Raw genomic sequence first — 19,023 nt, 5'->3', positions numbered from 1 at the left:
GGACGAATTAGGGGGACCAGTATGTAAAGTTCTAAGTTTAATCAACGCGGTGCGCGTTCTGGGTCTGAGACACCAGTTTTCTTACCAGAAGTAAAGTGAAAATCGACACCACTCAATAGAATAACTCTCTAGCGAAAATCCAGATCTAGTTTGCCCTCAGGCGCCGGAGGATGACGTCATACCTAGCTCAGGTGGTGATTGGTTTCAATTGTGGAGACGTCCAGCAACGCGAGTCCTAGCTCTGGCCTATTTCCTCGCGAGAGCAGGTACCTCGGGTGCGCGATGGCCGCGGAGCTGGGCGGAGCTGCTGTGCAGCTCCTGGGTCCGGTCCTCAGGCCTGAGACATGGCCCGGGGTCCTGGCCCGTTAGGCCGGCCTCGTTCCGACACAGTAGCCATGCCCAAGAGAGGGAAACGACTCAAGTTTCGGGCTCACGACGCTTGCTCTGGTCGAGGTGGGCGAGGGGGCGGGGACAACGAAAGACTAGGGGCTAGTGGCAGGGAGGGGGCTGGACCGCGCGGAGGTGCCTGTGTTGGGCTGGGGATCTAAATGAGAAGGAGATCTTGGTAGGGAAGACACTCAAGAGTAGAGGCCTCCTCCTTGAGGGTTGGTGCTGTGTTTCAGTGACAGTTGCGGATTATGCCAACTCGGATCCGGCCGTCGTGAAGTCTGGACGGATCAAGAAAGCCGTCGCCAATGCTGTCCAGCAGGAAGGTAGGCGTCCTGCAGGTGTCTCAGACTCGGGCCATGAAGACAGAACTTGGTATTTTATTTTCCTGGGAGTCTGACTCAGTACTTTTCTTACAGTCTTCCAGACATCTTCCAATAAATGTGTTTGCTCTCCATGTTTACACATGTGGTCATTGTAGGGATTAGCCAATAGTGGCAGTTGATGTAGCAGAAATACCGTGTTTTTGCCACTGCTGTCTTCTTTTTCTTGAGTGGTTCACATACTGTTTTTGTTAAGTGCCCACAAGTCGGTTCCGACTCAGAGCAACCCTGTATAGGGTTTCCAAGAAGCGGCTGCCGAGCTTGAACAACCGACTTTACAGTTCAAACCGATTTTGCAGTCCGGCACATTAACTCACAGGGCCACATTCTCCACTTAATCTGGCATTTGCTTTCATGTGTAAATAACCTTAGAACGTTTTTTTTCTTTTCCAGTGCTTCTCTTCTTGTTTTCAGGTTTTTTTACTGTGTGCCCCAGACTTTTTTTGTGTGAACCCTCTATCTCAGGACCAGGGTAAATGGGATTCAAGTCCTCCCCTCAGAATTTATTTAAATGAGAGTAGAATCATATTTTGTTTTTAATCTCGCAGGGTTTATAGTGGAAGAATAGCACACTCCTATTTCCTTTATTTCTGAAGTTGGCACTTTTAAGGAGCTAGTTTCTGCAACTTTGGAGTCAGTTTGCCCGTTGCTGTTGTTCGGATTTCTGTCTTTATATATTTGGTGACAGATCCTCAGCTTTCTTCAGCAGACTTGATTCCACGTCCTCCCTTTTCCACGTTTTTCTTCTCCTTGATGGATGTTGATATCCATGATGGATGCTTGGGATTTCTGGGTAAGACTGTGCCATCTCATTCTCCCTTCTTTTCTTCTAGTAAAATCTCTTTGTGGCTTGGAAGCTTCTCAGGTTCCGACAGAAGAAGCTCTTTCTGGGTCTGGTGAGCCCTGTGACATCATCGACAGCAGTGATGAGATGGATGCCCAAGAGGAAAGCATTTATGAGAGAACAGTTTCCAGAAAAAAGAAAAGCAAGAGGCACAAAGGTAAAGGGTTATTCTCTGTGAGCTTATCAGGCCTGTCTGGAGTGAAGCTTTCACTTTTCAGTAGCAAAGGGGAAGTATTTGAGGTAATATGTAGAACCAAAGTTTGGGGAAAAACCTAGTTCTCAAGTCAGATCTTCGAAGTGGGACAGGGTATAATGCATCAGGACTTTTAATTTGTTATCTAATTTTGAGAGGGAAAGAGATTGGTAAAGGTCAGTGGTGGTTATGTGCTATGGAGTCGGTTCCGACTCATAGTGACCCTGTACAGGGTTTCTAAGTCTGTAAATCTTTACGGGAGCAGAAAGCCTCATCTTTTTTCCATGGGACAGCTCTCTCGAATTGTGAACTTCACTATAGTAGCCATACATTAGGTAAAAACCCATAGGACAGCATGAAAACACAAACCCATTAGATTTTTGGATTTCTGAAAGTGTAAGGAAGCATAAATATGGCTGAACATTTTTTTTTCCCCAAACGTGTATTATATGATAATGGGTTTTATTTCAGATACGTTTAGATATTATGAGCTTTTAAGTTATCTGCAGTTATTTATACCTTTAAGTCTGTTTTATGCCTTTATGGGAGTCCTGGTGTGATGCTGTGGGTTAATGCTCTGGACTGCAAAGTCTATTTGAATTCTTAGAAAACCCTATACAGGGTTGCTATGGGTGGGAACCAACTTGTTGGTACTTAACAATAACAACGTGTCTATGAAGGAAATAGAAAAGTATGTGATATTTTGACCTTGGTGGTGGTGGTGGTGGTGGTTATGTGCCGTGGAGTAGGTTCTGACTCATAGCGACCCTGTACAGGGTTTCTGAGACTGTAAATCTTTCCGGGAGCAGAAAGTCTCATCTTACACCTGCAGCACAGCTGGTAGTTTCGAACTGCTGACCTGAAGGTTTGCAGCCCGATTCGTAATCACTACGCTACCAGAGCTTAGTGGAAATAAAACTTATACAAATGAAACAAAAAATGGCATAAACAAAACCAAAATTCACTGCCATTAAATCATTCTGACTTAAAGCCACCTTACATAGGGTTTTCCAGATTGTCAATCTTCATTGGAGCAGTCAATCTCATCTTTCTCCTGCCGAGTAACTAGTGAGTTTGAACTGCCAACCTTGTGGTTAGCAGCCCGACACCTAACCCACAGTGCCACCAGGTCTTCTTAACTAAAACTATGTTGTTGTTGTTGTTAAGTGTCAAGTTGCTCCTAACTCATATAACAACTCTGTATAGGGTTTCTGAGACTTTAAATCTTCATGGAGCAGAAAGCTTCATCTTTCTTCTGCAGAACAGCTGGTGATCTTGAACCATGGACCTTGTGGTTCGCAGTCCAGTGCTTAATTGTGTGGAACCACCATAATGTGTTAAATCATCATTCAGATTCCAGGTTGTACCTTAAACTTAATGATGAGAACCTCTTGGGGTGGAGCCCAGAATATATATTCTTACAGCTCTGCTGGCAATTCTGATGATTAACTAGATTTAGGGAGAGGATGATAAGTAATAAATTATATGTTATTTTTGGTCTCAGATTTACCAAAACTTTTATCCCTACTTGAGATTAGGATATAAAATATATTTACATAGTATTGAAGAAATCAATAAACTAAAGAACTGGCATTCCTTGTAATTATACCAATTATTGTCACTGATACCACTCTTCAAGACTCCAAATTAATATTGACATTCCCCACTTCTTTGTTCTTTTGTCACTTGTCACCATAGCCATTCTATTAGAGATTCATCTTTGTTTTCCGCACAAGACTTACAAACTTTTTTAAAGCATTTTTTGTTGAGATAAAATTTACTCTGTTAAAGTGTACCATTCAGTGCCGTTAGTATGTTCACAGAGTTGTACAGCTATTGGCATGATCTAAGTTTTGAACATTTTCATTACCCTATAAAGAAACTCCTATTCTTTCTCACCACCATCCCCAACCCTAGAGAACACTAATGGGCTTTCTGTCTCTAAAAACTTGCCTATGTGGACATTTCATGTAAATGGGACCCTAGAATAGGTGGCCTTTTGTGTCTGACTTCTTTTATTTAGTATATTTTCAAGGTTCATTCATATTGTAGTCTGTTTACTTCATTCCTTTTTGTTGCCTAATAATATTCAGTTATATGGATAACACCATATTTTATATTGTTGTTGTTGTTAAGTGCCATCAAGTTGGTTCTGACCCATAGCAACCCTGTATAGGGTTTCCGAGGAGCAGCTGGTGAGCTTGAACCACTAACCATGCAGTTCAAATGGCTTTGCATCTGGCGCATTAACCCACAGTGCCACACCAGAACTCCCACATTTTATATATCCATTCATTCATTGATTGATGCTTGGGTTTTTCCCATTTTTTGGCTATTGTGAATCATGTTGCTATGAATATTTGTCTATAGTTATTCTAAAGTACCCTTTTTACATTCTCATCAGCTCACTAGTGTGAGTTCAGTTCCAGAATTGAAGGGTAACCAATGGCCCTAGTCTTGGGATTCAACCTGGTCTTTTTTATGGTTTTGAGTTTTGTTCTACATTTTCTCCCACTCTGTCCAGAACCTTCTAATGTAATTCCTTTCAGAGCAGTTAGTAGTGGTAGCTGGACACTATCTAGTTTTTTTGGTTTCATGGTTTTGGAGACTGATGTTTTCCTGATCCAGTAGTTCATTCACATCGTCCAAAATTATCTTCAATTTTCATCACTCTAAACTTTGGATAGGGAGAGACCAATACTTGCACCTCAGGAGGCCACTTCCGAGTTTTTAAGAGAAAGTGCCATACTGTTTTCCATAGTGGTTGCACCATTTTACAGTCACATCTGCAGTATAAGGATGGTCCCAGTCTCTAGACACTTGACAGCATTTGTTTTTTTATTGTTTTTTTGAACCTAGTTAATGCTGGGGTGACATATCTCATTGTTGTTTTGATTTGCATCTTTCTGATGGGTAATGATTGTGAGCATTTCTTCAAATGCTTCTTGACTGCCTGAATGAATGTCTTTGGTGAAATGTCTGTTCATGTCCTCTGCTCGTTTTTTTTTTTTTTTCAACTCTATTATGAATTGAGTGAAGGTTTACAAAAGTAAATTATGAGTTTTACATTCAATAAATCATATGCTTTATTTCATTTCAATGATTTTAATCTCCATGTAACATCAGCCACCACACTTTCTCCCTGTAATTCTTGTTTTCATTCAACCTTTTCCAAAGCTTCTGAATTTAGTCTGTAGGTAAATAAATGCTGTCTAATTTGATCTTGAATGGTTGACCATTCCATGGTGTGCATGCCTCACTAGTGTCTGTCCTGTATACCTATTGGCTGCTTGACTGAAAATTGAACCATGAGGGTGAGTTTAGCTCCAGACCTGAGGGTGACCAAGGGCCATAGTCTCAGGTTCCTCCAGTCTCTTTCTGTCCAGTAAACATGATCCTTTTGTAATTTTGAATTTTGTTTCACATTTTCTTCCACTCTATCCAGGAACTTCTAATGTGATTCTTACCAAAACAATTGGTAGTGGTAGCTGCCTCTGCCCTTTTAAAAATTGCATTATTTTTCTTTTTCTTGTAAGGGTGTTGAAGTTTTCTTTAAATTTTAGTGTTTAGTCCCTTGTCTGATAATGTCATTGTGAAAATTTTTTTCCGTTTATGGGTTCTCTTTTTATGTTTTTGGTGAAATCTTTCGATGGACATGTTGTTGTTACTATTAAGTGTCGTCGAGTCAGTTCCGACCCATAGTGACACTGTATAGGGTTTTCAAGGAGCAGTTGGTGAGCTTAAAACACTGACCGTGTAGTTCAAACTGACTTTGCAGTTCAGTGCATTAAGCCACAGCGCCACACAAGAACATATGTGTCTAATTTTTAGGAGGTCTTGAGTCATCTAGTTTGCCTTCTGCTGTTTGTGTATTTTCAGTTATGTTTGATAGTGTGTGCCATGTATCAGAGCTCCTGCTATTTTCATTGATGATCTTGATAGTTTTAGGTTTTACATTTAGGTTTTTCATCTATCTTATGCTCGTTTTTTATGTATGGTATGAGATATGGGTCTTGTTCCATTCTTAGGCAAATTAGGATTCAGTTTTGCAGCTGGTGAGTTTGAACCGCTGACCTCCCAGCTGCTCCTTGGAAACCCTATACAGGGTCTCTATGGGTTGGAGTCGACTCTACGGCACTCAACAACAACAACAACAGCAAGACTTGTTTTGACTACTGTGGCTTCGTAGTAGGTTTTGATAGGAAGGTGTTTTCAGGACTCTGCTAAGGAAAAGAGGAAGCTGGTTTTGATATATTTCTGTTGTTGTTAAGTGCTGTTGAGTAAGTTCTGACTCACACCAATCCTGTATAGGGTTTCTGAGGAGTGACTGGTGGGTTTGCGCTCCTGACCTTGTGATTAGCAGTCCAGTGCGTATCCTACAGTGCCATACCTGTTAAGTTTGCTGTTAAGTGCCATTGAGTCGGTTCTGACTCGTAGTGACCCTTTATGGGGTTTCCAAGGAGCATTTGGTGGGTTTGAACTGCCGACCCTGTAGCTAGCAGTCTAGTGCTGATCCCACAGTGCCATACCAGAAGTTACTGTGCCACGCCATATTTCTGTTACTATCTCTGAATTAAGGGAATCAGTGGAGCTCAGATTCTAGTATCAATGGAGCTTTAATTGTTATCTGAACCTGAGATGGATAGTAGATCTCAGGATCTAGATATATATTTAATTAACACTTTTTTTTTAGAATGTCTGAAGGAGGAGGTAGAGATGCATTGCCAAGGAGTGAATGAATATTTGTGGCCAGGTCATAGGTCCAATTGGCAGTGAATGGTGGGGGAATTGGAAGAAAATAACATGTTTATAAGCAGTCAGTTATTAAGTAATGAGAATACATTGTAACTTCCTTAGTTTTGAAAATTTAGTTTTGCTTTGAGGTTTTCTCTACCATCCTAAAGATCAGTTTTGTTTTAAAAAATGATTTTTTAAAAAACCTTTCAGTAATTTATTCATCTGTAACTTGTACCGTGCTCCAAGCATTCTTCTTTTTTTTTTAAGCTTTTATTGTGAATTATGTGAGTTTACATAGGAGAAACACCAGCTTTACATTCATCCTATCATATTTTGTTTCATTGCAATGATTGATTACAATCCCCTCCATGCATGATCAGTTTTTGTTTTTAAATGGTTGAACTGAAGAAAATGTTTGGTGCATGGGGACTGCAGGGAAATCAAGGACAGGGTTTATTGTACAGAGCTTGAAACTCAAAGTCAGAAAACAGGTTCTGTGTACCTTCACAAGGTTCTGTTTTTCTCATTTTCTCAAAATGGGTACAATAATGTTTACCATATTTCTCTTGAAAAATTATTGGAGTTGAATGATATAGTGTATGTAAAGATATTTAATTTTTTTTTAAATAATGTGTCAATAGGTGTTAAAAAAAGACCTTAAATTTAAGAACAGACTTATCCTCTTGGGCAGTGGAGACAGTTTTCAGTAGTTCAAATAAGCAGGAAATCATGAATTTGAGGGACGGTTTCCTTGGACCTATTTAAAACCCTTTTCTTTATCACAAAGCCTTGGAAGAACAGAAAGTCAAGCTCTTTGGATATTTTGTATAGCAGAAAGTCAAAAGTTGTGTTTTTTTTTTTTTTTTCTGTTTCAGAAGACCTGGACAGGGCTGGAGGAGAAGAGTATCCCATGGATATTTGGCTCTTGCTGGCCTCCTACATCCGTCCTGAGGACATTGTGAATTTTTCCCTGATTTGTAAGAATGCCTGGACTGTCACTTGCACTGCTGCCTTTTGGACCAGGTTGTACCGAAGGTGCGACCACAGAGAGCTCACTCTGTTATCTGTATGGCTGATTTCATTGCTGTTTGTGATTTGGAGCTCCTTCTTGGATGGTGACCTCCTTTCCTTTTCTCTACTCTGCCTGGGCATGAGCCTAGCATTGGATTCCCTGAGCCCCTCTCTATTTAAATTTGATAGTATTAATTCATCCAGGTAATTGTCTTCCCTATGGTTGCAGCCCCACTCCACCCTCATCCCCAGTATACATATGCTTTCAGAAAAAAAGTTGTGTGCTTTAGATTCCAAAAGAACTTTGTTTGACTTTTCTTCAGAGGTTTATCTTAGCCAGATATTTCAAAAGCTACAGATTCCGATCTGCTTATCTCTTCAACTAAACTAGTTGTTTTTCAGATTTTTCTAGTCATCTTGGAAGTATCATAGAGTATTTGTACTTATGCTGTATGTATAGTTGTAATGGTGATTAGTGAGTGAGTTGTATAGTTAGTAAAGGGGCATAGTAAGGGGTGATGCTGCGTATGAAAGCCTAGTGAAGATTGTATACTGTTAGTAAAGATGTGGTAGGAAGGGATGTTCAGATATCAGAAAGTACAGAACATGCTGAGAAGTCTCACAGGAGAGTTGGGTGGCTTTTCCCCAGTACAGGTATTTTTGTGAGCAAGCTGAAGTATATTGTACTGTTATTAATTCCGAGAGTTGCTGTTTTGTAGAGTGAAATAGTGAGGATTTAAAATTTCAAAAGGGATGAAGAATTGCAAGATTATGAGATATATGTAATTGGGTTTTACATAGTGAAGAAGCTGCAAAAGTAACAGATGTTAAGGAGATGGTGATTTGTGTGTGTGTGAGCACTGGGGACAAACTAAGTACTGGCCGGTGGATTAGTGCTGTGAAGTTTATATAGAGACCAGGAGCCCTAGGAGACTGACAAAGCAGCAGGAGGGACTGGCCACATATTGGTAGGAGTAATGTGTCATGTTTCAGGCACTACACGCTGGATGCCTCTCTACCTTTGCGCCTGCGACCAGAGTCAATGGAAAAGCTGCGCTGTCTCCGGGCATGTGTGATCCGATCTCTGTACCATATGTATGAGCCATTTGCTACTCGAATTTCCAAGAATCCAGCCATTCCAGAAAGTACTCCCAGCACGCTAAAGAATTCCAAAGTAAGTGAAAATAGTGTTGGGGTTTGACTAATGGACTCTTGTATGATGGGTTTGTTTTTGTGGCCTATTCTTCAGCTTCCTTGATGCTAGGGGACTAATGAAACTTCCAGGGCGCTAAGGCTTCACATCTCCAAGACATTCTTGCTGTGTTGGGCTGGCTTCTGTTATTATTACCATAAAGCTTTCCTGTGCTGTTGGGGCATTCTCTGTATTTTAACTTATTTCCATGCATTGAATATCGGGCCATTTCAGAAATGATGTGTTTTTTTTTGATGGTTTGGGCTAGTAAGAGCACAGCTCAAATGGTAGGTGTAAACTGTAATTTTTAAAAGGTGCTCTAAATCATGATCCAAAGATAAATCATGAACAATGCACTTGTTTTTTTCTTCCTAATGTGACCTTGACATCTAAGGTCCCTTTTCTTATTGCTCTCCATACAGTGAAATGCCCACTGTTGCTAGACTCTGTGGTAAGTGTGCTCAGAGACTAAAAGTTACTTCTACTCCCAGATCTTGTTGTTGCTGTTAAGTGCCATTGAATCGGTTTCGACTCATAGTGACCCTGTATTGGATTTCTGAGGAGCAGCTGGTGAATTTGAACTGCCGACTTTGTGGTTCAAACTGACCTTCTGGTCCAGTGTTTTAGCTCACAGCACCACCCTTGATCTTATTGTTAGGTGCCATCAAATTGTTTCTGACCCATAGTGACCCTGTATAGGTTTTCCAAGGAGTGACCAGTGAGCTTGAACCGCCAACCTTGCAGTTCAGGCCGACTGGGTAGTCCAGAGCATTAGCCCACAGTGCCACACCTGGAATCCACATACAATTTTAGAGCTCTAAAACTCTTCCTGTGTGCTTGGCTATTTCTTATTGTCTCAAGATTTCCCCAGTATTTTATATTCATATATTGTATTCAAATTTCTGGCATTCTTCTGATTTCTATGTAAATAGGCCAGTTAGTGTTTACTCCATCCCCAAGAAATCTCTAGTGGAATCACTTTGGCCTAGCTCCTAGTAATTGGAGTGTGGTGGTGGTTGTGTGCTGTGGAGTAGGTTCTAATTCATAGCGACCCTGTGTAGGATTTCTTAGACTGTTAATCTTTATGGGAGCAGAAAGCCTCTCTCTCCCATGCAGTGACTAGTGGATTCAAACTGCTGATTTTGTGGTTAGCAGTCCAGCTTGTAACCCACTATGCTACTAGAGCTCCTACATAGAATTATTTGTGTAAATTGATGGCTCTACCTTTTTCAGCAAATGCCATTGTCTGAGTTTCGTGTATTTAGAGTTTGGAGATAACTTTTTCACTCTGTTCCTACCTCAAATCTACTGTTCTGTAGCATCCTATTCTTTCATACTTCTTTTTTTATACTAATGGAAGTTGTATAGTGATTGTTCTTTGCAAGTTTAGGTTTAGGCCCCTGGGTGGCACACATAGTTTGAGCTCAGTGTAGTGGGTTATGAGCTGACCTGCTAACTGCAAGGTCAGTGGTTCAAATCTACCAGTTGCTCCAAGAAAGAAAGATGAGGCTCTTCTACTCCTGTAAAGCTTACAGCCTTGGAAACCCTATACAGGGCTGCTGTGAGTCGGAACTGACTTGACGGCCCCCTAGCTCCCTGCAACTGAGGTTGGCAATGCAAATTCGCTTGAAGGCACTCTGGATGAAAGGCTATTTTCTTACAGATTGCAGCCCATAAAACACTGTGGAGAAGTTCTACTGAAACACATGTGATTGCCATGAGTCAGAATTGACTCAGTAGGTGTCGTTTAGCTCTACAGTGATAATAATCTGTCTGATACTTATATATTGATTAGAATGGATTTCAAGATTCATCAGCGTGACTCGAGTTTAGGAGTTTATCAAGCCTTCCTGTCTCCTGCCAAGGTTGCAAACTTTGGAGGTCAGGGCCATTGACTGAGCTCAATGTAATACCATGCAAGCTGATGGATTTAGGGCAGGAGTAGAATGCTGGGCGAGTAGAATTTCATCCAGCAGCTGCTTCTGCCTGTAATATGAGTGGGCAGTGTATCATCTGACTCACAGCTTCCCTCCCCCAGAAACATTGGACAGTATCAGACGACTGTGGTGAGGCTTAGGTCATTCCGTAAATGAACCATACCAGGTGTGAATCAGTTGCTGGGAGCAGAATAGCATCTAGCAAACTCCTAATGCTTGACACATCCTAGCGGCTCCAGTGCACAATGCAAGTGCTACTGCCTAAATTCTAAAGTACCCATGTCTTCCATATTCTTATCACTGTATATTAACTCTTAAAAGTAGACTATAAAAAGCCAAGGTGGAATGGAAACTAAGGTCTTAACCCAAACAACCAACCCAGGCCACCTGGCTGCTGCTTATTGTACCTTGTATTAGAGGTCTTCTGAAGAGGATGTGGGACCTGCAGTGGCAGGTGTCCCATGCATGGCCTTGCCACTTGTATACTCTCAATCGCGTGGTATTCAAGGAGTTGCTGGCATGCCTAAAGGAAGTTCCTGGACTCCAGCTTTTTGTATTTGATTCCCCCCTCTCTCTCTTTTCAGTAGCATAGCTTGTGTGGGACACTGGAGCCGTTGTGATGGCAGCAGAAGTGTTTGCCCCTTAAAGCCAAGCCCATTATTTTTGATGGAACAGCAGGACGTACAGGGCATGTCTGAAGGGCAGGACAGCTGGCACGGCGGACGACCCACCCCTTGTCCCCTGGGAGGTACTTCACTTCTTGTGCTTAACCCTAGCTGTAGCGTGACTTAACTGAGGGGTTTACTCTAGACTGAATTCAGCCCAGCTCTGTAGTTTCTGCACCGCTGTCTGCTCCCAGAAGGTCCTGAGCAACTTTCTTCTATTCCAAAGCTAGCCTTCTCTGCCTGTCTTATAATCTTATTAGTTTCTTGCCTGTGGACTGGCTGCCATTACAATTTAAAGTAGGGAAGTAGCCTGCTGAATCAAAATGCCCCAGTCTCCAGAGACCATGTTTCCATCTCTAAAGATGAAAATGGTAGACATTGTCCTCCACAGTCTCTGTGGGATGTATGTTGGCTCTTTTTCTCTTAATTGAACAGCCCTGGGATTTCTCTCTTCTTGTTGCACCGCTGTCAGTTAAGGGTCCTATCTGTGCCAGAGTATAATCTCAGTGTTGGGACTGTGGCTGACTTTAGTTCTGTCAAATAGAGAGGATTTTCTTACTCTTTTATTTTTTGTAAACTTATAGTGTATTTTTATTTTTCTTCTCTCTTTTTTCCCCCCCTTTATTTTTGGTTTATTTTGTTTTTATTTTCTTACAGTGCTTGCTTTTCTGGTGCAGAAAGGTTGTTGGGAATAGACAGGAACCAATGTGGGAATTTAACTTCAAGTTCAAAAAACAGGTATGTGGTTTTAATGTGCTATATATATTTCAGTGTGTACTTATATGGCAGTATCTACTTGGGGTATGGAGTTCTGGTGTAGTGCTATAGGATAAACACTATACTACTAACTGCAAGGTTGGCAGTTCAAAACCACCAGCTGCTTTCAGAAACCTTGTACAGGGTCTTTAGAGTTGGAATTGTCTCATTGGCACACAACAACAATAACAACAACAACTTGGGGTATGAGAGCAAGAAGGGAGGGTAGGGAGATTAGTGAAGTTCAGTTGGCAAGGATTTTCTAAGGATTCTAACAGGCTGTACATCAACCTGTTAAGCGGTAGTTTTCTTTCTTAACTCTTAGTGCTAACCAAATCATCTCCAATAAGTTCATTTTGACCCTGGCCACTTAAGTTTCTTTAGGGTCTAGCCATTGACCTGGCTTGATACTTCTTATAGATTTGTATCCACAGAATTCAATGCCTCAACATTATTGTTGTGATCTTTAGAGAGGCTATCTCTCTAAACATTATTGGGAAATAATAAGAATAATACTGAATAATACAGGGAACAGTAGTGGGAAAGAACAGTGCATATTCACAAGAGTTCCATAGCTGCCCCATAATTTGAGGTGAAACAAATGCTGAAGGAGCCTGTAGTATTAATAGAAAAACCTCATGAAATGATCCTTTTCCAGGGATTGGTGGTGAGGATGTTTTAGTTGTTACAGGTTGGAGGCTGAGCCATTTGTTTGACTAAGGGATCCCAGAACTTAATTGTACCTCACTGCTAGGTAAGCACCACTGTTTCCAAACAAACATTATCTGCTTTTTGTTTTTCAGGTACCTTGTTCTCATTTCACTAGACATCAGAAACGCCTTATTAAAATCAAATAATGCACACCAACACATAAATAATGCCATGAAAAGAAAAGGAAGGTGGAATTGTTTTATACTGAAAGAGGCTACAAAGATAGAACAACATAATGCTGCAAAGAGTAAACCTTAGCTGTATCTTAGATCAGAGAACAAAGCTATAAAAAACATTTCTGGGACAACTAGGGAAATGTCAATATGCTATAGATATTAGATATTATGAAATTATTGCTAATTTTGTGACATGTGATAATATGTTTATGTCATAATGTCTCTATTCATATTAAATTAATTAAGGGTAGAATGCCAATATTACTTTTAAATGGCTTAGCAGCACCCCAAAGTGTGTGCGTAAAAGTGAGGGAAATGGAAAAAAGATAATAGAACAGTGTACTGAGCTTACTTGCCTAAAAAGTTTTGTTTTTGTTCCAAGTAAACAATTTGTAGACAACAGTAATTTACAGGGTTTTATATCTGAGTTGGTTTGGGGAAGCTGTGAGGAGAGGCACTGCCCAAAGGCTTCTAGGATGGGTTAACACTTTTCCACCTCTGTCACTGCCTTTGGCTGGGGTTCACCTGTGGTCTTGGCCACAGTGAATAACTGTTTTTTGCGTGTTCACATTTAAAAAAAAATGTGAACAGGCAAAACATTACCGCTTATCCTCGACAGCCTCACTCTTTCCCACCTGTCTCCTCTACTTAAAATTTCACTTATGAGACACATTACCAATACAGCTAGTTATCCTTTACTTGATGCCAGCTGAGTTAGATAGGTTTGTAAGAAAAGTGTATTATAGTTTACTATTGAATGATTTAAAAACATGTTTGTTTCTATCTGATCATTGGATTTAATGAGAGACCAATATTTATGACACTAATTAGATGTTGGTAGAAAATTCATAGTAGGATTTTTCTGTAGAAGGACTGGGGAGCAGCCATAAGTGGTGAGATGTGGCGATGAGGAGAAACTAGAATTACTGTGTGAAAGTGAGTGCTGAGCTGAGCCTATGACTCCTTTATTTTATGGTGCCTGGAATTAAGGTGGCTACTTCTGCTTTTAAGCCTTTTGTGTAGCAGATGTTCTTTGGTGTCTGAAAAGTAGCAAGGAATTTGCAATCTCTCAAACACTAGAGAGCCTCTGATAGAGGCGATAAGTTTCCATTCCTTGTCAGATGGCAGGAAATGCCATCTAAATGAAGCATCAGTCTGCTGCCATAGATTTGTAAGGTCTAATCTTAGTATAATGGAAGCTATTTTTAATGTTTAGCCTATTAGATAGAAATTTTAAAACTACAAACAAAAAAGGCCATGGGCCAGGATGTGGAAACAGCTTTGCAGTTATTCTTTAGGCTCTGTATTAAAGTAGTATTTATTAAAATGAAGTTTTACTTGTGTTTAGTTTTGGTTGGAGAACAGATTGTATCTTTGCACTAAACTCCATGGTTTTCAGTCAAGCTTGCATTCCTCATTACAGATACTACAATAATTGCAAGTTGGATATAACTGCCTTTTAAAATAAAATTAACACAAAGCCTTCTGCTTGTGAATGTTGCAACAGCTGCTATTCCAAATGTGTTTCCCCTTCTTTGAAAGGGCAGGTTTTCTTTGATCTCTCTGTAAAAATGGATAGTATAAAGAGAGGAGATAATAAGACAGTACATCTCACTTGCTTTAGTTGAGTCTTAAAGCAATACACATTTTGTGAAGCCCCTAGATTAATTCTTGGTTCTCTTCAGCCCCCTAGGTTAAAGAGCAAGTGTATGGGAGGATTGCAGCCACCCATTCAATATGAAGATGTTCACACCAACCCAGACCAGGACTGCTGCTTGCTGCAGGTCACCACTCTCAATTTTATCTTCATTCCAATTGTCATGGGAATGATATTTACCTTGGTAAGTGTAGGTGCGGGGGACCTCAGTGTGTCATTCTGAGCTCTTGTACCCATTAATAAAAACAAACTAGACATTGCCATTCAGTCAATTGTGACTCCTGGAGACCTTACAGAACAGAGCAGACTGTTGCAGCTTTCTCCCGTGGAACAGCTAGTGGGTTCAAACTACTGAATTTTTAGTTCTCAGCTGAGCGCTTAATCACTGGACCACTAGGACTTCTAGCTCTTGTACATAATTTTTTCTATTTAGGGTTTGAAAGAGATTTGTAAGTTTAACCATCCAGGAAGAAATCTTTGAAGAATAATTTTTAAATCTGATATAAGATATGTATATTATGAGTAAATTTGTGGAGCAGTTAAATTATACCTGAGAGTATTTTACTTGTTTCCTTCTCTATAGAAATGCTCTTTTTTCTAAAAGAGAAAGTTTTTGCATTCTCACATGTGGTGATCTTTCATGTATGAGAAACATTGTCTGGTTAGGGGTAATGACAATGCTTGTACACAAGCATTGTATCTCAGGACCCTGGGCATGCATCTGAGGTCATAACATGGAATATTAAGATGGATAGCCATCTTTGTCCTTGATGTGATGCTCTAACTCACCAAATACTACTTAGGACTTCGATTGTAAGCCTCTGACATAGTTTCCAGATTTTTAAACATTTAGTTGGATTTGCGTTTAGAGAATTCATATGATTTGTCATCTCTCTATTTTAGGCTTATATTCAGAGATATGCAGGATTCCCCTCCACAATGAAAAACTCAAATTTTTTTTTTCTGGTAAAATAATACATACTTCTCTGTATGTATCATTGTAAAGAATTTAAATAATGTATAAAGATATTAGGAAAGTACTTAAGGTAGCTTAGACTTCTACTACCTTATAACTTCTGTTAATCTTTTGGGAAATTCTTTGTAATGTGTTTGGTACTATGTATGTATACCTACCCTCTTAAATAATTTTACATAATTAGGATGATGACATTGTAGACACCTCTCCCCTCTTCCCAGGTTAAGCCACTTTAACAATCTACTTTATACACAAATGAGGGTTTTTTTCCAAATTCATGGAAAAACTCCATTATCTTTTAACTCCATTTTTCCACAAACATTTTGAAGTCCCCTTGTATGTTCCTTGTATTCTATACTCATGGAATTCTAGACCTTTATGTTCACATGCATATTTAAGTACTTTGTGTTTTATTTTTAAAAAATGTGAACAGATAATACATACATGAATTGTATTCACTTACTCAATAATATCAAAATCCCTTCATCTTTAAAAGCTGTAGTTCAGTTTTTAAAAATGTCTTTAATGGTAGTTATGTGGATGTATTCCTATTTATTCGGCCTTTTATGAGGCTTTCTTTAGTTTAAGTATATGAAGCTGAGAAGAGCTTACAAATTATAAGACTCACCCTTTATATATATTTTTCAAACGTATTGGTGTTATAATCCTGAGGTTAATCTTGCTGCCTGTTGTTAAGTGCTTTTGAGTTAGTTCTGACTCATATTGACCATGTACAGGGTTTCCAAGGAGCAACTGGTGGTTTTGAACCACCAACTTTCCAGTTAGCATTCTAGGGCTTATCCTACAGCTTCATACCAAGACTCCAATCTGTTGCCTAACTAGTGTAATTGATATCTAGAATGTCTAATTTAGTGTGAGCCATAGGAAACCAAACTTGTTTAATTTGCTTTTCTCTCTCAGTTTACTATCAATGTGAGCACGGACATGCGGCACCATCGAGTGAGACTAGTGTTCCAGGATTCTCCTATCCGTGGTGGTCGGAAACTGCGCAGTGAACAGGGCGTGCAAGTCATCCTTGACCCAGTGCACAGCGTTCGGCTCTTTGACTGGTGGCACCCTCAGTATCCGTTCTCCCTAAGAGCATAGTTATTGTGACCTATACCCCGGGGGCTGCCCTGAACTAGGCCTGTCCATTAGTATTTGGCAGCTGATTGTGTGTGTGGTTAGTAATGCACAAGCTCTTCAGTTTCCAGGGGCTTCTGTGTGGTGAGAAGAGGGGTTGAATCAAGAGAAATATCAATTGATTTATAAATGTATTTTCATCTACAGAATTGCATTTGAAAGGAGAAATCTGGGCCTATTTTCTATGTTAAAACCACATTTGGTGCTATTGAGTTTGTTGTTCTTTATTCTTTTATCCCAGTGAAAATGGATGGGCTTGCTTTAGGGAGAAACTAAATTCTTGACTCTCTAAATAAGGAAGTTTCCCCATTCCCTTATGGATCAAAGGCCTAAAATTGTTGTTGTTGTTGCTTCTAATTTAGCTGCTTATTAAATCCAAGTGATTCTCCCTATACCCTTCTCCAGAAATAAAGTAGGTGATAGGGTTTTCAGAATCTTAAAAATGACTTTGGTGTCTTTTTTAAAAAAATAATTTTGGGCTATTTATGTGCAAATGTTCTTTTGCCTATTTTGGAGTTTAGATTGAAAAAAAAAAAGTGTTGTTTTTTTTTTTTGCCTGAAGTTGATTGTGGTAGTGATAGTGACTTGGTGCCCTTGGTACTGTGTTAGGAACTTTACATAACATCTCTAATACTTACAACCTTGCAAGATCGGTGATACTGGTCCTATTACTGGTGAGGAAACTGAATGAGTGGCTTATCCAAGGCCATATGGCAGAGCCAAGCTTCGGACCCAGGTCTGTTTTTTGCTGTACCACGGTGAAAATGATCAGTCTCATTTTTCTTGTGACAGATGGTGGGAAAAGGGAAGAGACAGAGTGGGCATAGATTTAAAAAAAATAAAAGGGTGAGTAAAGATGAAATTGAGATATACCTTATCCCTAATTAGCCTAAGAGATATATATAAGACTGATGAAGGAATCTTTTAAATGTTTCTTTTTAATTAAAATGTAAAACAAATCAAGAAAGTTACTGTAAGGAGGATAGTTGCATTTTCATTGAGTTGCTAGAAAGGCATTTATTAGCCTGAAGGTCATTTAAAAAAAAATGAATACCCAAATAGAAACCAGCCTCCTGAACTAAAATCAGTTAGTGCCTGTACTTTGCTGTACACTACTGTGTGCCCCTGGGAGCCTGGCCTCCTGTCCTTGCAGAAATGCTAATGTCCTCCTGTTGGTCAGAGGACTTACTGAAGGTGGTATATTCTGAGAAGCTGGTCACGGCTGGCTTTATTTTTTTGTTAAAAGATAACCTTGCTGCTTGCCTGCCTCCTTCCCCCAAATAACCAGTGAGCTGGGCATTAAGATGGATTTCTTGTGGGGGTAGTAGTTAGCATGAGCCAAACTGCCAAATTAGGATGTTTTTTCCTTACCATCCTCTCTACCCCCAGCTATTTAAGGAATATTCTTAGGAAGCATCTGCTTAATATTGCTGCTAGTCATCAGCTACAGCTTACCTTACTCCACACTGAGGGTGGTATCAAAGCTGTTCACACAGAAAGTGAGTCTGGGTCATTGAAAAACTGCCTTTGGGCATTTAAAGAATAAAAACAAACCAAAAATCTAAAAACAGTAAGCAGCTTGCAAGTCTCTACAATCAAAAGTTGCGTCTCTGAGGCAGAAGGAAAGATGCACAGAGGCCTTAGTTTCCTTAGCTCAGGATGCCATGAAGCAGGAGGGCGTTTTCCCAGTGGATTGTGTGCCCCCCACTTTTAGGGAGTGAAATAAACTTGACTCAATAATTGTGTTCTGACTCAACTGGATTTTTGTGTCAAGCTCCATGATAGATACAATATTAGGTAATACTTAACAGCTGTCTGTTAGCATAATATTGACAACACTGAGTGAAGTGTCTATCAATGGTGGTCATCATGACTTCAGTCTTCCCTCTGCATTGGGTGAGCTACCATTTTTAGACTAAGGATGATTCATGTTTATTTAATACAAAATGCCTCAGAGATTTCCTTTTGGTGAGAACTACCTGAAGAAGAGTTGGAACTTACTGTACTACAGGTTTAAAACTGCTTTATAATTTCACTTCCTTAATCCTATATTGTGATTTTGCTCTGAGGGTTAGATAAGTAAAATAGCACAAATTTAACCTCAATTCTTACCCCCCAAATAAATCAGAGTTAACTCAGAGTTCCATGTTTTGTTCCAAAGATGCAAGGAAACTATCTGGTGAATATTTTGGGGGAAATGTGGGGGGAGGGGGGGGCGGAAATAAATGAAACATAGGTTTGATGTGCCATCTTTT

At 39.9% G+C, this 19,023-nt stretch overlaps 1 protein-coding gene across 1 annotated transcript; it reads left to right on the top strand.

Annotated features, from left to right (window-relative positions):
• Positions 1-270: 270 nt before the first annotated feature.
• On the top strand, positions 271-17,211 carry TMEM183A (transmembrane protein 183A). The gene is made up of 8 exons (XM_006834120.1): positions 271-453; positions 624-713; positions 1,604-1,771; positions 7,420-7,579; positions 8,549-8,729; positions 12,007-12,087; positions 14,678-14,833; positions 16,547-17,211. The coding sequence occupies exons 1-8, from the start codon at positions 345-347 to the stop codon at positions 16,730-16,732; spliced, it is 1,131 nt and encodes a 376-aa protein (XP_006834183.1). The 5' UTR covers positions 271-344; the 3' UTR covers positions 16,733-17,211.
• Positions 17,212-19,023: the final 1,812 nt, after the last annotated feature.

This window comes from Chrysochloris asiatica, unplaced genomic scaffold (genome assembly GCF_000296735.1).
Source record: "Chrysochloris asiatica unplaced genomic scaffold, ChrAsi1.0 scaffold00009, whole genome shotgun sequence".
Lineage (NCBI taxonomy): Eukaryota > Metazoa > Chordata > Mammalia > Afrosoricida > Chrysochloridae > Chrysochloris > Chrysochloris asiatica.
Note: the sequence above shows the minus strand (reverse complement) of the source record. Positions and strands in the feature narration are given on the sequence as shown.

Excerpts from the sequence above, each read along its gene's own strand:
- TMEM183A (XM_006834120.1), top strand. The coding sequence starts at position 345 with ATGGCCCGGGGTCCTGGCCCGTTAGGCCGGCCTCGTTCCGACACAGTA. Across the intron at positions 714-1,603 it reads CAATGCTGTCCAGCAGGAAG|TAAAATCTCTTTGTGGCTTG; the intron begins GTAGGCGTCCTG and ends CTTTTCTTCTAG. Across the intron at positions 14,834-16,546 it reads TGGGAATGATATTTACCTTG|TTTACTATCAATGTGAGCAC; the intron begins GTAAGTGTAGGT and ends TTTCTCTCTCAG.